This window comes from Anguilla rostrata, chromosome 8 (assembly GCF_018555375.3).
Source record: "Anguilla rostrata isolate EN2019 chromosome 8, ASM1855537v3, whole genome shotgun sequence".
Taxonomy (NCBI): Eukaryota; Metazoa; Chordata; class Actinopteri; order Anguilliformes; family Anguillidae; genus Anguilla; species Anguilla rostrata.
In genome coordinates, this window is record NC_057940.1 from 49162694 (window position 1) to 49181590 (window position 18897).

General features: G+C 43.8%; 1 protein-coding gene across 5 annotated transcripts; it reads left to right on the forward strand.

Moving 5' to 3' along the window:
- Nucleotides 1-307: 307 nt before the first annotated feature.
- LOC135261857 (trichohyalin-like) lies at nucleotides 308-17609 on the forward strand. Of its 5 annotated transcripts, none has more exons than XM_064348524.1 (6): nucleotides 308-478; nucleotides 9942-10064; nucleotides 10980-11055; nucleotides 11240-11462; nucleotides 15359-16313; nucleotides 16350-17609. In XM_064348524.1, exons 3-6 carry the CDS (start codon nucleotides 10990-10992, stop codon nucleotides 16660-16662), a joined length of 1557 nt encoding a protein of 518 aa, XP_064204594.1. In that variant the 5' UTR covers nucleotides 308-478; nucleotides 9942-10064; nucleotides 10980-10989; the 3' UTR covers nucleotides 16663-17609. The 5 variants fall into 5 exon arrangements, with proteins under 5 accessions (XP_064204594.1, XP_064204593.1, XP_064204590.1 ...); XM_064348522.1 differs by lacking the exon at nucleotides 308-478 and adding exons at nucleotides 7095-7749; nucleotides 7886-8281 and having other exon boundaries at nucleotides 15359-17609; XM_064348520.1 differs by having other exon boundaries at nucleotides 309-478; nucleotides 15359-17609.
- Nucleotides 17610-18897: the final 1288 nt, after the last annotated feature.

Consider the following 18897-nt stretch of genomic DNA (forward strand, 5'->3'; position numbering starts at 1 on the left):
GAAGTGCTCCTCTAGTGGATAAAATGCGATGTAGTGTAAAGGGTGTCCCTACATGGGTGAGAATGTGGGGAAGTTTCCTAATGGATGCCCCTCCAGTGGAGAAAATGTGATGTGGTGCCATATAGGTGCCCTTACAATGGGATAAACTTGAGGTTCCCTTCAGGTGCCTTTCTGATGAAAAAAACTCATGAAGTGCCCTCTTAGATGCCCTTTCAAGTGAGAAAACACAACGCATCACAACTTTTTGCGCGCTGGTGGGGCCCCATGTCGTGCAGTAGGTGCCTTTTTAAAATGTTTTCGCCCCTGCCCTTCAAACTGCCGGAGTCTGCCACTGTTCCCTTATATAACCGGGGAAGGTCTTTGACTTGGAATGTGGGAGGAGAGAGGTCCCACTACAAAAACAGCACTTTCCGGTCAAAGTCAGAACATTGAGAAACCATGTTTGCTGCTTCTTGAGAAATGACTAACAAGAAAATGGGTGAGTTATATCGCCAGCGTAATTGTTCTAAAATACAATGTACTACTGAGACTAAATGCAGTGTAGACAGCCTTAATAACGTGCGAGAGGATATTGGAAAAATGTGGCAAGCAGGGTAAAATGCGCTGCAATAAAAAGCCAGGCTTTCTGACTACGGTAAAGTTGGTTACTGCGGTAATGACTAAGGTGGTTTATATTGGGATATTGGGATTCCGGCTTCAATAGCTCGCTAGCGAAACGTAAAATAATCAGACCACGAATTCTGAATGCGGGCATAAAATACTACGAGCTACAACCTTAGTATTTACCAAAGTCATTCCTATATTAGGGAGGAGAAACCCTTTTTGGCTATTTCTAAAAACATGTTTTGACAGTTTATTTTTCATATATAAGGTAATACGTGCTCGCGTATAATGAAATAACAACATATAAATCGCTAACCTGCCAGAAAATAACGTTTTTTTTTGTTTTTTTTTTAAAGTAGCCGCTTTCTTTTCCGTGAAATCACTCGTTTGTGGGAAACGCATCGTCGCATGTGCGACTTTGAGGGTGGGTTATAGCTATACCCACGACAAATGCTGTGTCACTGGTAAGCTTAATGCATTTGCATTTCAATGGTCAGAACAATAATGTTAATAAGGGAGAAAATCATTCCAAATCCAACCATGTAGGTCATATACAGCCAGGGTAGATTAGCGGGTCTGTCAGCGCCAGCATGAAAGATATCGTTTATAAAGTTTTGGTTAGCTAACGCTAACGTTAGGAAGGGCTGGATCAGCAGGTAGCTAGCTAGCTGTCAAAGTCAGGTTTATTTGTCATTACAAACCATATGCTGTACAGTACACGATGTAACGAAACTTTGTTTCGCAAGGCTTCGGTGTAACATAGACTTTCAGTCTGCTCCAAGCACTTAGAAAGGAACACGCCCAGCTAGTCCTGAGTCTGCTATATTAAGAAATTCAGGTTTTACATCAAAGCAGGTTTTTTATCTTTTAAAAGTCTAATAGGTAGAAAAAAATACATATATATTGTAATTTAGTAACTAAAAGAACAAAAAATGTGAGAAAAGGGAGGCTGCACAGGGACTTTAAATAACTCATTGTTTATCCTGGTTCCTACATCTTGTTTCTCTGTTCACCTCAGTAGCCTACATCTCATAACAATTTGGCATTATCTTTTTATTTTGGGGCATATGCTGTGTTTTTCATGGATCAAACAAGCCTAGACGATTGTTCAGTTATTTACCGGCTACGATATTGAAAAGCCATATGGATTCAATGGGAGCTCTTCTGTGCTTACTGGCCTGTGTTCTTTAAAACAACGGACAGGTTTGCTAATGATATTTCATGCATTGCATAAATATGTCATGGTGCTGCACTAACAAAGTCACAGACTGGTAAACCTCCGACTGAAGGATTGAATCCCGCCTCGCTCTTAGGCAGATACTTTCCTCTTTTACACTAACACTTTCTTACGCTTATATTTGCTTTACCAAAACTCACTCACGGCCACCCATATGCATTTCATGACGGCAAATGTATTCCTTTTATTAAAAAGTTACACCAGTTCACCACTCTGCCATTTCTACTAACTATATTTTTTCACCTGGCTACCGTACAAAACCTTATCAGCAAACGTTTCTACATTCATGTCACCTCGCCCTGTTCTCTATCTAGCCATATACAATTACTACATATGAACGTTCTGCAACTCCCCATTAAAACATTACATTTAAAATCACGACTCACTTATAATTATAACTACTAATACTGAACATGAGAAAAGCACACCAGTGCAGCAGACTTCACATTACTTAACCCTCCACTTCAACGGACAATGTGTTATAGGGACTGTTATATATACCGTTCGATAAGGATACTAAGCTCGCTCGTGGTCACTTCATTTACTTTGCACTATAGTCTGTGATCATGTCAACCCTCACCTACATGCCCAGTCTGCTAAAAACATATTGTTTCAACTATGCGATTTCATACTTTCATCCTAATTTCTCTCACACTGTTGTTATTTTCTCATATGCAAAGCCTGCTGGGACATATGCATCTGCTCCTATTCTCCACTATAATGTTTTCCGGTTCTAGCTTAGCAAAAAAGCGAAGAGGATGCCCACCTGCAGATAAGCCTATCAAAATGCCTTATAAACCTTACAAACACTAAAAGTGCATCTCCGCAAAATAACAGACAACGGAGCAGGACGGCAGGGTACACAAGTTGCGACCTAGGGAGCTCTAATTCTACGGGTTTGCTCATTCTCTTGTCAATCAAGGCTAGTTGGATGGCCGTCAAATCCGTGAGTACATACACTGGCCATATGTCACCTGCGTTTCTCATGCGTTTACACTTACGCCATCGCACCCTTTGTCACAGCCAGTGTTTTACATATATAGCAAACCAAAACTGCTAAACGGTACACGCTCATCAGACTGTACAAATTCACACAGGGATAGCCGTAATCCACAACCGTTTCTTACAGGGTCACTTCGCATTTCTCACTCTCACAATAAAACGCTTTGCAAAAAGAAATGATATCTCATAAAAAACACATTTTCAAAGTACAGAAATGCCAAGTTACTCACACATACAAGACATACCCCGTCTATAACTCATTCATTCAGACTGCCAAAATCCAGGCCTGCGATTAAAAGTATTGATATCAAAATGACGCCAAGTTACGGTACTACAAACAATATAGGCTATCTTGCCTCACCAAAATTGCATAAGATGTATTCGAAAGCAATGCTACCCAATATTTCCACTTTATACACTTTTCTCAGACAGGCATAAACATTTTCACACTTTTCTCTCTTGTTTAAACACTCTCAAAGTTCAAACCTTCGTAGAAAAATAAGTACAGTATTATAGAATGAAACCAAAGATCAAAACCTGTTTTCAGGCCCAAACATTTGTTTGAGAAATAAAAATATAAACGTTTTCCTATAAATAATAATGATGGATTTTAGAACGAACAAATTTAATTTTAAAGATCAACCTACGAGGTTGGACACATAAGAACGCATTCTGTACTGTACAGGAGACACGGCACGGAGGAGATTGATTGACAATGGTCTACAGCCAATCAGGACGCAGAACACAATGCGCTGTAAAAAAAAAAAAAAAAGCATGCAAAATTGCACTAAAAAAATCCGCGAAACTGCGAGGCCGCGAAAGGTGAACCGCGTTATAGCGAGGGACCACTGTATTCTGACGACACATTTGCGTGAAAGGCTTGATTTGTATGACAGAAGCTGCGTTCGCTTTACGTATATGCTTGAGTAAGAGGCTTAATTTGCATGGCAGAAGCTGCGCTTGCATTATATGTTTGTTTTTATTGCATGTGTTTTTGGTGTGACAAAAGCTGCGTTTGCATTTCGTGTTTGTTATTACTGCATGTGTTTTTGGTGTGCTTACTGCTACAGGTTGTTAATCTTATGGCTCAGGTCGACCTTTGTCCGCTCTGTGCACACTTCCTTTGCTGGTCATATAATTCATCATGGAGTTGGCGGCTGGTGCTCTCGAATACATTCCTTTCCCGTATATCCCGTATACATTTCCCGTATCCTTTTCCCGTATACACCGTATCACACTGCCCAAATTCACAGGCCTCCAGTGCATTGTTCTACTTGGAATACAGTCACTCTTGTCTCAGGCATGTCTTGAGTGGGGAAGGCTGGGCCTTGGGTTCTTCACTGGGGCAACAGGCCATGTGTGGGAGCTGAAAGGATATGAAATTGGACCAAGTAAGAAAAATAAATGGAGTAAATAATTTATTAACAGTAATAAATTTAGCAGGCTAAAATTGTAATTGTGTTTTGACAATGACAAACAGTCAATGAGCAAAGAGCTGTTTCCATATAATATCCATACTACCTTTGCTCTGATCTTGTGCTCTAGTTTCCATTTGAGCTGTTGCGCCAAATGTAGAGAACTCTGCAAAAGAAAATCAATTGAAGTCAGTATTTGGTGAAAATATAGAGAAATACGTCATTAACATTCATTCCACAATGCACTGGCGCAAAGCCAACGCCATTTTATTTATTTATTTTATTTTTTAAGGCCACGATAACACCAGGTGTAGAGTAATAGTGCTAGAGGACTTGAGGGAAAAAAACGTTGAGTTTTTGCATTCCTAATGTAAATAATGTTTAGCTAAATGCTTTCAAAAGAGCGCCACATAGCTTTTAAACGAGGAGCCAACAATGCTAGCTTGAAAAGGCTTGCTAGCACCAGTTTGTCAAAATGAACACCATACAACTATTTTATATCATATTTACGATACATATTTTTACCAGCATGTTGATCTCTCATTAGGACATGGACAAGGTTCTTGTCCGCCAGCTGCGTCTTCGGTGGCGAGTGGTTGGTAAGGCGCGAGTCGGTCTTGGTGGAGCACCACCAGGCGCCCTCGATTTGGCATGCGCATGCGATACGTCACCTCACTCAGCCGCTTCAAGATCTCGCCAGGCCCGCGCCAATAAGACTGCAGCTTAGGGGACAGGCCCTTCTTGCGCACTGGGCAGTGGACCCACACTTTATCACCTGGCTTGAAGGCCTGCCCCTTGCAGTGCTGGTCATAGGTGCGCTTCTGCCGCAGTCCCGCAGTGTCCTGGGCCTGGCGAGAGAAGTCGTGTGCCACTCGCAGTCGTTCCAGCAGCTGGCGGAAGTAGCATGCCTCTGTACGGGCTGGTTCCCTGTGTTCGGGCGGGGCTCCGAACACCAAGTCCACAGGCGTCCGGAGCTCCCGCCCGAACATCAGGGCGGCGGGCGTGCAGAGGCTGGACTCCTGTACGGCAGTTCTGTAAGACCACAGGACCAGGGGCAGGTGGCGGTCCCAGTCTCGTTGGTGCTGGCTGGCGAGGATGGCGAGTTGTGCAGTCAGGGTCTTGTTGAAACGTTCAACCAGTCCGTTGCTTAGGGGGTGGAGTGGAGTTGTGCGGGTCTTGGCTACTCCGAGCCGACTGCAGACCTCAGCCAGCACCCGCGATTCAAAATTTCGCTGTGGAGTTGGGCGGGGACCCCAAAATGGGCAAATATCTCCTCGACCAGCTTCCCCGCTGTTGTTGCAGCACTTTGGTCTGGCACCACGTACACCTCGGGCTATTTCGTAAAGTAGTCCATAGCCACAAGAACGTAGCGGTTACCGGCCTCAGTGACAGGGAAGGGGCCGAGGACGTCCACCCCCACTCGCTCCATCGGGGCCCCCACCACGTAGCATTGCAGACGGGCGCGGGAGCGCTTGGTAGGCCCCTTGCATGCCGTACAGAAGTCACAGCAGTGGACATGCAGCTCCACGTCCCGGCGGCACCCAGGCCAGTAAAAGCGCCCCCTCAATCGTCGCAAGGTCTTGCTGTTCCCGAAATGGCCCGCCCCCACCGAGCCATGGACCAACCCGAGTACTTGGGGGCGGAGCGCTCGGGGAACGAGGAGTTGGAGGAGGTCGCTTCCAAGCCCGTGTGCCTGCCACCGCCGATACAGCAGCCCGTCTCGCAGCTCAAGGTTCCTCCTTTGCCCGTAGTAGGTCTTGAGCTTGGGCCCCTCAGCCAAGACCTCAGCCCATTGCGGCGGTGTTTCTGCCTCCTGCCAGCCCCTCACCTTTCTTAGCATGCTGTCGGCCTCCTGGCCTTCCCGCAGCTGCTCCTGCGACACTGGCAGCCACTCCGCCTCGCTGATGTTAGTGGTAGCCACCGCTAGCTCCACCTGGCTCTTATCTTCCTGTCGCTGGCAGTGCTGACAATCTAGCTCAGCACAGGAATGGCGGGACAAGGCGTCAGCGTTGGTGTGATGCCGCCCCGCCCTATGCTCGATCTGGAAATCGCACTCTGGTAGCTCTTCCAGCCACCGTGCGACTTGGCCCTCCGGGTGCTTGAAATTTAGGAGCCAGGTGAGCGAAGCGTGGTCAGTGTGGAGGCGGAAGTGGCTACCTTGGAGATAGGGTCGGAAGTGCCTCAGTGCCTTGACTACAGCCAGCAGCTCTCGGCAGGTCACGCAGTAGTTTCGCTCTGCCCGGCTCAGGGCACCGCTGTAGTAGGCGACAACTCTCTATCCGTCGCTGTCCTCCAGAGAGAGGACGGCTCCCACCCCCACATTACTGGCGTCGGTGTCGACGATGAATGGGCGGTGCACGTTGGGATACGCCAGTACGGGGGCCTCCGTGAGAGCTGTTCTGAACCGGGCAAAGGCTTCTGCGCATTCAGTGGTCCAGACGAACGGCTGGTACTTGTCGGTGAGGCGATGGAGGGGACTGGCAATGGAGGCGAAACCCCACGCGAACCGCCGATAGTAACTCGCCAACCCCAGGAAGCTGCGCAGCTCGCCTATGTTTGCTGGAGTCGGACAATCCCGCACAGCAGTCACTTTAGCTGGGTCGGTGGCTACCCCTCGCTCACTCACAACGTGCCCCAGGAAGGCCGTCTCCCTCCGGAGCAGCTGGCACTTCCGGGGATTCAACCGTAGCCCAGCCCGGCAAATCGCAGTGAGCACGTCGTGGAGGTTAGCGAGGGCGTGCTCAAAGCTACTGGCATGTACTAGGAGGTCGTCCAGGTACACTAGACCGCAGCTTCGGGGGACGGCCGACAACACCCTTTCCATCAGCCACTCGAACGTGGCAGGGGCATTGCACAGTCCGAATGGCATCATGCGGAACTGCCACAACCCTTGCCTGATGGTGAAAGCGGTTTTAGCCTTAGCATCCTCGGTCATTTTGACCTGCCAGTAGCCACTCCGGAGGTCCAGCGAGCAGAACCAACTGGACCCCGCGATGTGGTCTAGCGCCTCGTCAATGCGGGGGAGAGGGTAGGCATCTTTGCGCATTACGGCGTTGAGGCGCCGATAGTCCACGCCAAAAATGCCACTCTCCGTTCTTCTTCAGGGTGGGCTGAGGCTGCTTGGCGACGGATCCTCCTGGACCTGCGTTTCCTCTTGGGGGTGGCGTGAAGAGCAAGGGTGGTGGCACCGATGGAGAGCCTGGTGTTGGCGATGTCCACCGTGGCACCCCAGTGGACCAGCAGATCCAGGCCGATTATGCATGCGTCGCTGTCGGCCAGCCAGAACTCGTGCGTCACCACCTCTCGGTTTCCGACCTCCATGCTCACCATCTTCTTGCCCCGCATGCCGAGCCTCTGCCCCGTCACTGACTGCAGCTGAGTGGTTGTTGGGGACCAGGCAGTGTTGGGGAGCGTTCCTGGTCGCACCAGGGAGATGGTGGCCCCCGTGTCGACCAGTGCCCAGCAGGATTGCCCATCCAGCCTACAATGCAGGTATAACCCACCCGCCTCCCCCGGTCGGCCCACTCGCTGTTGGATGGTTTGCTCTTCCGCCCTCAGAAGGGCAGGCTGGAATTTGCTTTTGGCTCTCGTAATGGAAGGACTTTGCTCGGTTCCCACCTTCACAAAGGCAGATGGAATATTTGCTTTCGCGAGTGGGACCGAACTGGTTTCAGGCGCAGCAGGCTGCTCCTGATTGAGGAGGATGGGTTCCTGGGACAGCGGTTTCCTCACAGCGCCTGCCCCTGCGTCGTTTCCCGGCGGCCGTGGCGATCGGGGCTTGGGCGCTGGTGCTGGGCAGTTGCAGGCCAGGTGCCCTGGCTCATCGCAGCGATAGCAGCGGCCGCGTCATGCTGGTGGTGGGCGCTGTCGTCACTGTTGTGGGGGTGAGCATGCCCAGCGGACTTCCTCCTCCTCCTCCTCGTAGCAGTCGCTTTCGCGGACGCGGGGCCAGGTTGTCTGCCCTGGAGCCGAGCAGAGGACGTCCTCAGCCGCAGTGACGGGCAGCCAGCTGCAGCTGGACTAGGTACGTCTCCCACTGTGCTGCTCCGCTGAACCGGGCTAGCTTTGGCTGTGTGCTGGCTGGCATGCTAGCTGGCGTGCTGGTTGTCATGCTAGCGCTAGCTGGCATGCTAGCGCTGGCTGGCGTGCTAGCGCTAGCTTCCCTTGGGCGCGTAGGTCGAACAGCACTGGCTCCGTCTGGTTGTCTGCGGGCCTTCTCTCGTTGCACCACCGAGCTCTGCAGGTCGGCGCCCGTCGCCGTCTCTGCTGCCTCGGTCTTCCGCCGCCTCGGTACCCCCAGTCTCTCTTCCAGCTCTCGGATCGCCTTCTCCACTTCAGCTAGCTGAATCCCACTTCCGGACACCAATGTGGTGTTTTCGCAAGGAAGCAGAGATGGAGACGGGCTTGGCTGCTTTCGAATCGCTCCCGGGGAGCTTCGCTTTATTTGTGACATCTCTTCCAAACAGCAATTCGTAGACTGACCAAGATAGCTGGGCGAAACCTGCTTTTGTCAAAACCCCATTCGCCGTGATTGGCTACCAAGGCACAGCAGGACAAACCAATCACGCAGCCTTAACGTCACACCACACAAAGGTCGGATAATTTGCATACAGTGGGAAACAAACAGCGGGAATACAGCAGCACGAGACACACACAAAACAGTGAAAACAGGGGAGACAGGCAGGGGACACAACACAGGCAAGATCGCCACACAAATAATGCCGAATTGTGGTGAGTGAGAGCGATGCCAGGTGATCACGTCAGAGGATGTACGTGGCTTTACCCCAAAGTCAAGACGGTGTCTAGTCACCTAGGTCCTGCAGCCCCTAGTTTTACCACACCAGATTAGCAAAAGCAAGAAAAATACTAATATTTTTTTATATTAGGCTACATGGCTTTTTGGTTGGGCTTTAACCGCCCATGTAACCCCCCTGTCCTTAGACTGCCTGGTCTTTTGACTTTGAAAATGAAAATGCAAGGGATGGATTGTATGTTCAATTAGAATTTTGGCAAGGTTTTGCATGACCACGCAAACATGATACTACAAATAAGCAATGCCATTGAATTTTATTTATGGAACCCTCTTGCCACAAAAATTTGAAAATAAAACTGAATTGAAATGTGGTTTTTCATTTTCTTTAGAATTATGACAGGGTTATGTACGGGCTGAGCAAAATTAAATATGAAATGGACTTTGCATTTAAATGATCAAATTGTCAGATGAAGTGCATACATTAACTTGAAAATGAAAATGTGAAGTGGGTTTACGCATTTTTATTTGATTAACGTCATGGTTTTTGCGCACATTGAATGAAAACAATTCTATTGTGCATATAGTGATGGTGTGTTTGGAGCTAACATGTAACTTGCATTGTGAATGATATGTGAAAATTATTACTTCTATTGATAATTGCATAACCATGTTGGTCCGATTTTGAATTCTGCAAAAAAAAAAAGAAAAAAAAAGATCAAGTTCACTGCATTTGGAGATCTTTTGCATCGACGGTTTAAAAACCAAGTTAGTTAACATGATTGATGACACTGGTGTTGTCCTTTAAACAGAGTACTTCTACAGATTCATGTTATTACAGACACAGGTTTAGTCACTGTAAGCTACAATTCTGCTCTGCACTATTAGAAAGTGTTTGCCTTTCAGATGACTTTTTCTTGTGTTTTAAATGCAGTGGGGTACTGCCACTCATCATAGCCAGAAGAGGGCGCCAACTGCCCACTGGAATGCAGTGCTGGAACACAGAACCCCTTTGCTTATATAAGGCAACAGATTATACACCACAGGAGGACTTGTGGTATGTGGGATACGGCTGAGCAGTATCCTAACAGCGGGGTTGTCAACTATTAATCAGAGTTTGGGGGGACAAAGCACATCTGTCCAAAAAAGCAGCCAGGATATAAACTTAATTGTATAATCTATACATTTTTCATTGTCTGAAGTTGAGCGACACAGTTAAAAATGTCACATCAAGGTGACAATAAACAGAGAGTTTTTCAATGTGCAAACTTTATAATTTTTTTTTTTGTTGTTAAAATCGATACATTCATAGGCTTAATTTATTCTGGCAACATGTCCCCATGACTTTTTAGGAAATTAGGGGGGAAAATATTAGTCCTCAGTGCTTTTGTCAAACTGAAACTGCACTATTGGTGTAAGAGAGGATCACAAAGGTCCCAGGTGCAAAAAATAAAATAAAAATCCCACTGAGAAACTGTTAAGGGGGGTAAATACTTTTTTACTCCATAATTATTTGTCATTTGAATTTTATAACTTCAGTTTTTATACTTTCATTGCACCTCTTTCTCATTCCATTATTTCATTTTCATTTCACTTTATTAACATAGAGTGCTTTGCATAGTCCTCATGTAAAATGCCCAGTAAGTGTAGTTGAATACCTTTTTGAAGCCCAGCAAAATATTCAAAAATACAGAGTGTGCATATAGCCTATTAATTTCCACAATGTAATGTGGGTTCTGACACGTGCTGAGCACATCTGTGAATGAGAGGTTGCTTTCAGCCTGCTTGAGCCCCTTGAAATAAATAAAGTGATTATTTTTCACCTTTGAGGTTCTGCAGTCTCTTGTAATGCTTTATGTTTATTCCTGAACAGAGTATTTCTTGTTATGTTTGTGCTCTGACTGTGTGTGTTTGCCCTTTTAGTTCTGTCGGTGAAGGCTTGATGAACTAAAGCTTCCTTTCTGTGTTCCAGATCTTGAACCATGGGGGGCGGGTACTCGGTCACTGTGAAGAACAAGACCCCGTACACTTGGCATTACTCGGATGAGGTCACTCTCGATTTTCTAAACTTTTTTAGACTTGTTTGCCAGATTTTCTAAAACCTTTCAGTAATCGATTCCCCAATGCATCATTAAGTTACCATGTGATTTACTCACTCATTTGAATGAATCTATCAAAATAATGTGTGACAAAATTACAGAAATATATTAAATTACAATTTTTTTCCCTCAGGAAAGGGGCAGACTGAGTGCCTGGGAATCTAAACAGTTTAAGGAGGGCGTATTCAATGAATCAAAGCTATATCTGACATATGGAGATCAGAGAGAAGTGTCTTTATCTCTGCATACTGGAGGCGGCCGCGACACCACATTCACCATAAAAGAAAGCTGGGACCGATCTCTATTTGAGCTGCATTGTAGTGTATGTGGTGAAGTTAGGACTTGCCCCAACTATGGTAAGTTTTTCCTTTTTAAAGATACTGTCAATTGGCTGTAACCAGTGCCAAAATATGGTGAATAGCGCAGTTATCTGTGCAGTGCTGTACTTTTAAATGGGTGGTTGGCTGAATTATTAGTTAGAGGTCACCTGAACAGACAGTTTCTGTTTTAATTCCACTAAGTGTCCAAGGGAAAGGACACCCTGCATATAAGGAGCATCAGCTGTAGACAAGGCAGTGCAGAGGGAAGTAGGGAGCTCTGGATATACGGCAGAGTACAGGAACTAGGTATACAGTAGAATACAGGAACTAGATATGCAGTAGAATAGGGGTCACTGGATATACAGTAGAATACAGGAACTGGATATACAGTAGAATAGGGGGAACTGGATATACAGTAGAATACAGGAACTACATATACAAAAGTGTACAGGAACTGGATTGAATAGGGGACGCTGGATATAAAGTAGAATAGGGGGAACTTAATATACTGTAAAACACCGGAACTGGATTTACAGTAGAATAGGGGTCACTGAATATACAGTAGGGCTGTCAAAAATATTAGTTGAAACATCTGTTAAAATCTTCTTTAAGTGAACTAAATTAGATCAAATAGTTTGATCCGTAGTTCTTTGAAATAACTATTCACTTCATTATGCGAACAATCCTGTTCATTTCTTGCTAAGTATTCGTCACTCAAATATTGAAAACGAACGGTGAAAATGGCAGCAGAGCAGCATCGGAGGAGTTGGTCCCACTAGCTGGTCCTAGCTGTTCGGGAATTTTCGGCTTCTTGGCCATAAATGGCGAGGTCAAGGACAAGAAAAGAGTTACGTGCAAGCTTCGCAGAGCAAGTCTGGTGTATCCGTTTGAATAGTTTTTGTGTTAAGAAATAAACAGGAATTTCCTATAAATAATTTCCCTATTATTGCGATTAATAAATGCCGAGTTGTGGCAAATTACACCCACGAGAAAGTGCTTTGTTCATTTGCGCATTAGGCTATAGAAACTTTAGGGGGCTCATTTATAAAATGAAATAGCGTGCATACGTCAAGTGAAGACCTGACGTAGAGCCACAACCGTTCCCACGGTCAAATCGAGTCATGTTGAAAGTTTATAAATCACTGCTTTTACGTGATTTTCTACGTACGCGCCACACAGTTGATCTAAAATACGTTTTATAAATGAGGCCCCAGATGTAATAACCTAGTATGAAAGTTCACTGATGTCCTCTATTCTACTGCCGGCTTGTGGAAAATAACAGGCCAGTTTAAAGGGAGCGTCACGTGCATATTGCGCCCGACAATAAGAAGCTTATTTTTGTGAATTATAGGCAAATGATATTCAAATATTCGAAGGCTAACTAATTACAAAAGCTAATATTCGAACTCAATTTCATGGCACTTGACAGCCTTAATGTACAGAATAGACAATACGCAGGTCAGCTGGATATACAGTAGAATAGGGCGTAAGTGTAATGGACATAAGAAGTATTTGGATATAGGGCAGAAATAATGTAAATATTGAAGGTGCGTAACTGGATTGATCAACCTATGCTTTAATTGAGTGCATTCCTATTTCATTTGACCCATTGACACCTTCAATGCTACGTAATAGGGGTAACTGGATACAGTGTGAATGTAACCCACTCCCTGAAAAAAAAGGCCGAAAAGTAATGAAGGGTGGTTGTTGTAACCTTTTTTGAGTGCATATTTATTTGACCATTGAACTCATCCAATAATGGTCAGATGACACTCCCTGGCCGTTCTAGTGTTAATTATGAAGTTGTCTGGGAAAGCAGTGGTATTAGGAGCCTCTAGCTTGTTGTGCCAAGTACAGTGATGGGTTGCCAGGGATGTTATAAACAAAGCCGTCTAGCACATGTCAGTAGTCTTCACAAAATCAAGACAGAGCAACAGGCCTCAAGTTTATATTTACATATGTTTACATGTAAAGTTGAGGCCGAAAGTTTAAATACTGTCCCCGTAGCCTAAAGACATTCAAGCTCAATTTTTCACAACTCCACACATTTCATGTTACCACAGATTTCCTGTCTTGAGTCAATTAGGGTAACTACTTTATTTCCATAAGAGGTCATTACAAATTAATAGCAAAGAGACAGATGTATTTCAGCTTTTATGTACTATATCAGATTTTCAGTGAGTCAAAAGTTTACATACACTTAGTATTTGGTGCCATTGCATTTTAATTGCTTAACTTGATTCAAACACTTGGGGTAGCCTTCCACAAGCTTCTCACAATACTTTGCCAGAATTTTTTCTCATTTCTCCTGACAGAACTCAGTCATGTTTGTGGGCCTCCTTGCTCGGACATGCGCTTTCAGTTCCGTCCACAAATTTTCTGTTGGATTCAGGTCAGGGATTTGTGATGGCCACTCCGATACTTCGTTGTCTTTAAGCCATTTTGTTACAACTTAGGAGGTATGCGTAGGATCATTGTCCTGCTGGAAGAGTCAGACCCAGTTGCGACCAAGTTTTAACTTTCTAGCTGATGTCTTGAGGTGTTGCTTCAATATTTCTAGATAAACATCCTTCCTCATGAAGCCATCTATTTTCTGAAGCGCACCAGTCCCTTTTCCAGTAAAACACCCCCACAACATGATGCTTCCACCCCCATGCTTCACAGTTGGGATGGTGTTCTTTCAGATTAAAAGCTTCACCTTTTTTTCCTTCATACATAGTGCAGATCATTATGGCCAAACAGTTGAGTTTTTTGTTTCATCTGACCTGCAAACTTCATTCTGGCTTTTTTGGAGTAGTGCCAGTCTAGGAGTAGAGGCTTCTTCCTTGCACAACAGGCTTTCACGCCATGGTGATGTAGGATTCTCTTAATGGTGGATGTAGATACTTTGGTACCTGATGCCTCCAACTCCTTCACCAGTTCCTTTGTTGTTGTCTTGGGGTTCAGTTGAACCTTTCGGATCAAAGTTCGTTCAGCCCTGGGAGTTAATTTGTGCCTCCTTCCTGAACGATGCGGTGTCTGTGTGGTACCAAGATTTTTATATTTACATACAATTGTTTGTACATATGCTTGTGGTACCTTCAGTTGTTTGGAAATTGATCCAAATGAGGAACCGGACTTGTGGAGGTCCACAATTTTTTTCTGAGTTCTTGGCTGAGTTGCTTGGATTTTCTCATGATATCAAGGGCAAGAAGGCTATGGCTCTAAAGGTAGGCCCTTTAATACAGCCACAGGTGCCAATTAACTCCCAGTTAACTCTTAATTATGACAATTGACCGATCAGAAGCTTCTAAAAAGTCATTACATCAATTTCTGTTTAAAGAGACCCACTGGAATTCTGATATAGTGAATTAAAGCTGAACTAAATCTGCCTCTAATTGATTGTTTTAAAATGAACTCTAATGTGAACAAAGTAGATGCCCTAATTGACTTGCCAAAAGAAATGTATGGTAACATGAAATGTGCGGAACTGTGAATATATTAAGCCTAGGTACAGTATATTGTAAAACATTACATTTCTGGCTCATGAAATAATAAAGCTATATATATTTTTTTGTGTGTGTGTGTGAGGTGGCTACTATGTGGAAGACGCTGGTTACATTTACATGCAGCCAAATAGTCCTATTAATCTGGCTATTTGAAGCTTATTTCCAGTCAAAGCAAATTAACATAAACAGTCAATCTTCTCAGAATAAACTGACAATAAAAATAAAATTGAATCAAATCTCCCTCCCCAAAATCAGAAGTTGAATAAAATTGTCAGTTTTGATAATCAAATGCTGTTTGATTGAATTCTACAATTCTGTTGCATATTGCACTCACCTGCTCCAAAATCAGGTATTGCATTCACGTTAAAGATAATTCAAAGGAGACAATTGTAGGAGATTGTCCATATTTTTGTATTTTAAACTGCTTATTCCTTTTCCCAAAAGCAAAAATTGAGGAAGACCGCATTCGCCAACAGCAACAAGAGGAACAGAGACGTCAGGAGGCACTAAAAAGACAACAAGAAGAACAGAGACGTCAGGAGGCACTAAAAAGACAACAAGAGGAACAAAGACGTCAGGAGGCACTAAAAAGACAACAAGAGGAACAGAGACGTCAGGAGGCACTGAAAAGACTACAAGAGGAACAGAAACGTCAGGAGGCACTAAAAAGACAACAAGAGGAACAGAAACGTCAGGAGGCACTGAAAAGACAACAAGAGGAACAGAAACGTTGGGAGGCACTGAAAAGACAACAAGAGGAACAGAAACTATGGGAGGCACTGAAAAGACTACTAGAGGAACACAAACGACAAAAAGAGGAACAGAAACGTCAGGAGGCACTAAAAAGACAACAAGAGGAACAGAGACGTCAGGAGGCACTAAAAAGACAACAAGAAGAACAGAGACGTCAGGAGGCACTAAAAAGACAACAAGAGGAACAGAGACGTCAGGAGGCACTAAAAAGACAACAAGAGGAACAAAGACGTCAGGAGGCACTAAAAAGACAACAAGAGGAACAGAGACGTCAGGAGGCACTGAAAAGACTACAAGAGGAACAGAAACGTCAGGAGGCACTAAAAAGACAACAAGAGGAACAGAAACGTCAGGAGGCACTGAAAAGACAACAAGAGGAACAGAAACGTTGGGAGGCACTGAAAAGACAACAAGAGGAACAGAAACGTTGGGAGGCACTGAAAAGACAACAAGAGGAACAGAAACTACGGGAGGCACTGAAAAGACTACTAGAGGAACACAAACGACAAAAAGAGGAACAGAAACGTCAGGAGGCACTAAAAAGACAACAAGAGGAACAGAAACGTCAGGAGGCACTAAAAAGACAACAAGAGGAACAGAAACGATGGGAGGCACTGAAAAGACTACTACAGGAACAAAAACGACAGCAAGAGGAACAGAAACGTCAGGAGGCACTAAAAAGACAAGAGGAACAGAAACGTCAGGAGGCACTAAAAAGACAACAAGAGGAACAGAAACGAAATGAAGAGTTGCGCAGACAAGAGGAACTGCGGCGTTTAAAAAGACAGGAGCAGGAAAAGAGGATTGAGGAACAAATCAACAGAGAAAACGAGACCGCAAGAAGGAAGCTGTCAGAAGCATGGTCAAAGATAAATCTGAATCTAAGTCAAGGGGAGCAAGAGAGACATCATCAGCACACCCACGTGGTACAGCAAGTAATAGATGACCATTTCGCTGCTATAGAGTGGGATGAGGTACAGTATGCTGTTTTCTAGCCCAGATAAAATAAATTAAGATAAATTCATTATTTTTAATGCATCTCTTAAATATGATAGGCGTAAATATACTTTCAAGGTCATGGAATAATCTTTTGCAATCTTGAGCAGGTTGTGTTAATTTAGACTTAAACTAATTAATATGAAAAATACTTTTAACTGTTGATAGCCCATTTTAATTTGCTCCAGCAGGAGACCCAGCGCACACAGATATATTTGTCTTGCGTGCCCAACTGCTTCAATGGATACTGTGACATGCAAAATTTTAGTTTATATTTTTACAGTTCACACTTGTCACACTGCTGTTAAAATGTATTTGTCTTAACACTGAGCGTGGGGCTGGTGAACAAACTAGGATGGTGGCTTGTGGTCAAATGACAGTATGAGTTAAATTTACATTCATAAATGATGATGAATAGAATTTTCTGGTTAGGCTTTGAAGCTGAAAAAATATTACACTATTGTCAGACAGATTTTGAGCGCAGTCTATAATGTAATTCATGTTAAATTCAGGTATATATGCCTGCAATAAGCATGCAATAAAATAGTGGTTAATTTTGATTTTATTTAAGATAAATTGCTGCGGGTCTGCTGTTGGTGCCTAGTTCCTTGTTTATCAAAGACAATTAGATAGATAAATACTTTTACTTTTTAACATTCATGTTAAAACCCATGGGAACAAAAAACAATTATCATTTTGTTTACAAAGTTTGCATGAAAGCAGGTGAAATTATCTAAAAGTGCATTTGGAAATCTCCATCTAACCTGCACCATAGGGGTTCCTTTTGTTTTGCAAATGAGCAGATAGAAGTATAAATAGGACAGTAGCTTGGGCTCTTATAAAAGACTAATTCTTGGACCCCTGTAACCTGGGCACACATAGCTTGTTTGTTTCCCCAAAATGAACAATTTTAGAATAGAGTTTTCTAGATAAAAACAAATGAAAACTAACCGAACAACCAAAAAGTTTTGGTTAGAAAAAAATAAACAATAAATAGAGCAATAAATAAACACCCTCATTTAGAAAACACAAATGGCCATCAACAAATAAGAATCAGTTAAAAAATTAGAATCAAAGTTTGTTCACTGTAATTAAGTCCAACACATTAAAATAACACAAATATAGACAATAACACTTATAGTCAGTCTAAAGTCCAAAATGAAACTGAATCCATGTCTTTTTTAGTAGACCCATGTAGATACTGTACATAAGCACTCATTTTCAACTTATTTCACTCTATTAATTTAAAAAATAATCCTCTTAGCCTACACAATTTGTTGAATTGCATAGGTATCAAACATTTTTTATATAGCGCAAAGAAGCCCTGTGTTATCACTTGCACAATGTACTGTCTCTGTCTCTGTCTCTGTCTCTCATAGGCCGTGTGCAACAGTGCTGTGTTTATTATATCAAGAATTTAGAACTGAGCGTGCGTTTTTATGACGCTGGTGCATGTCCCAATTAGTACAGTCATTTGATGAACCGTGGACTTATTTATTATAAGTATAAATTTATCGACCTTCGGCCCGACCTCATATCTCTAGGTCAGCCCGTCAGTCCGTCACCAAATAAATCAAGATCCAAAGAGTGTTATATTATGCCATTTCCTGTTCTACTAATGACCTGCAAATGTGATAAATGCCCTCTTAATGGGACTCAGCAGTTGATACCTAAAATTTTCTGGTGCTCTTCAGGCGTGAATGGCCCTCACTTGTGTGCCATGGGGTGAAAAGGAGAGGGGTAGGGGGTGGAGTGCTCGCTTTAGTGGTCATTTGATCCCTTATATCCCGCTGTTATAGGCATATTGTTGATATTTCTTTTCCATTGAACATGCTCTCTGCTGTGGAGTTAAATTTGTTTTCACTGTCTTTGAGAAACTCCAACAAGTGATTTCTTTCAAGGCTTCATAATGCTGGGTCTTCTGTTTAGACTTAGGCATTGGAGAACAAATTTTTGTTGCAAAACAACAATCATCTTTGGCATAAAGTTGCAAGAACTTTTTTGCTGGTGCGTGACACTGTCAGCATGCTTACCAAAAAAAGTTATGGTTTGTTTACACAGGAGAAACAACGCGTGTCCTTTTATGCCAGCTGAAACAGCCTATACACCGGTAGAAATGTCATTTCATGGTCTAAAATGCTTTTCAGTCATCACTATTATAACTTAACATTGGCATCATAAAATAATTTAGAGATAGAACCTTGAGTTTTAACTTTCAAACAGTATGACCAGAT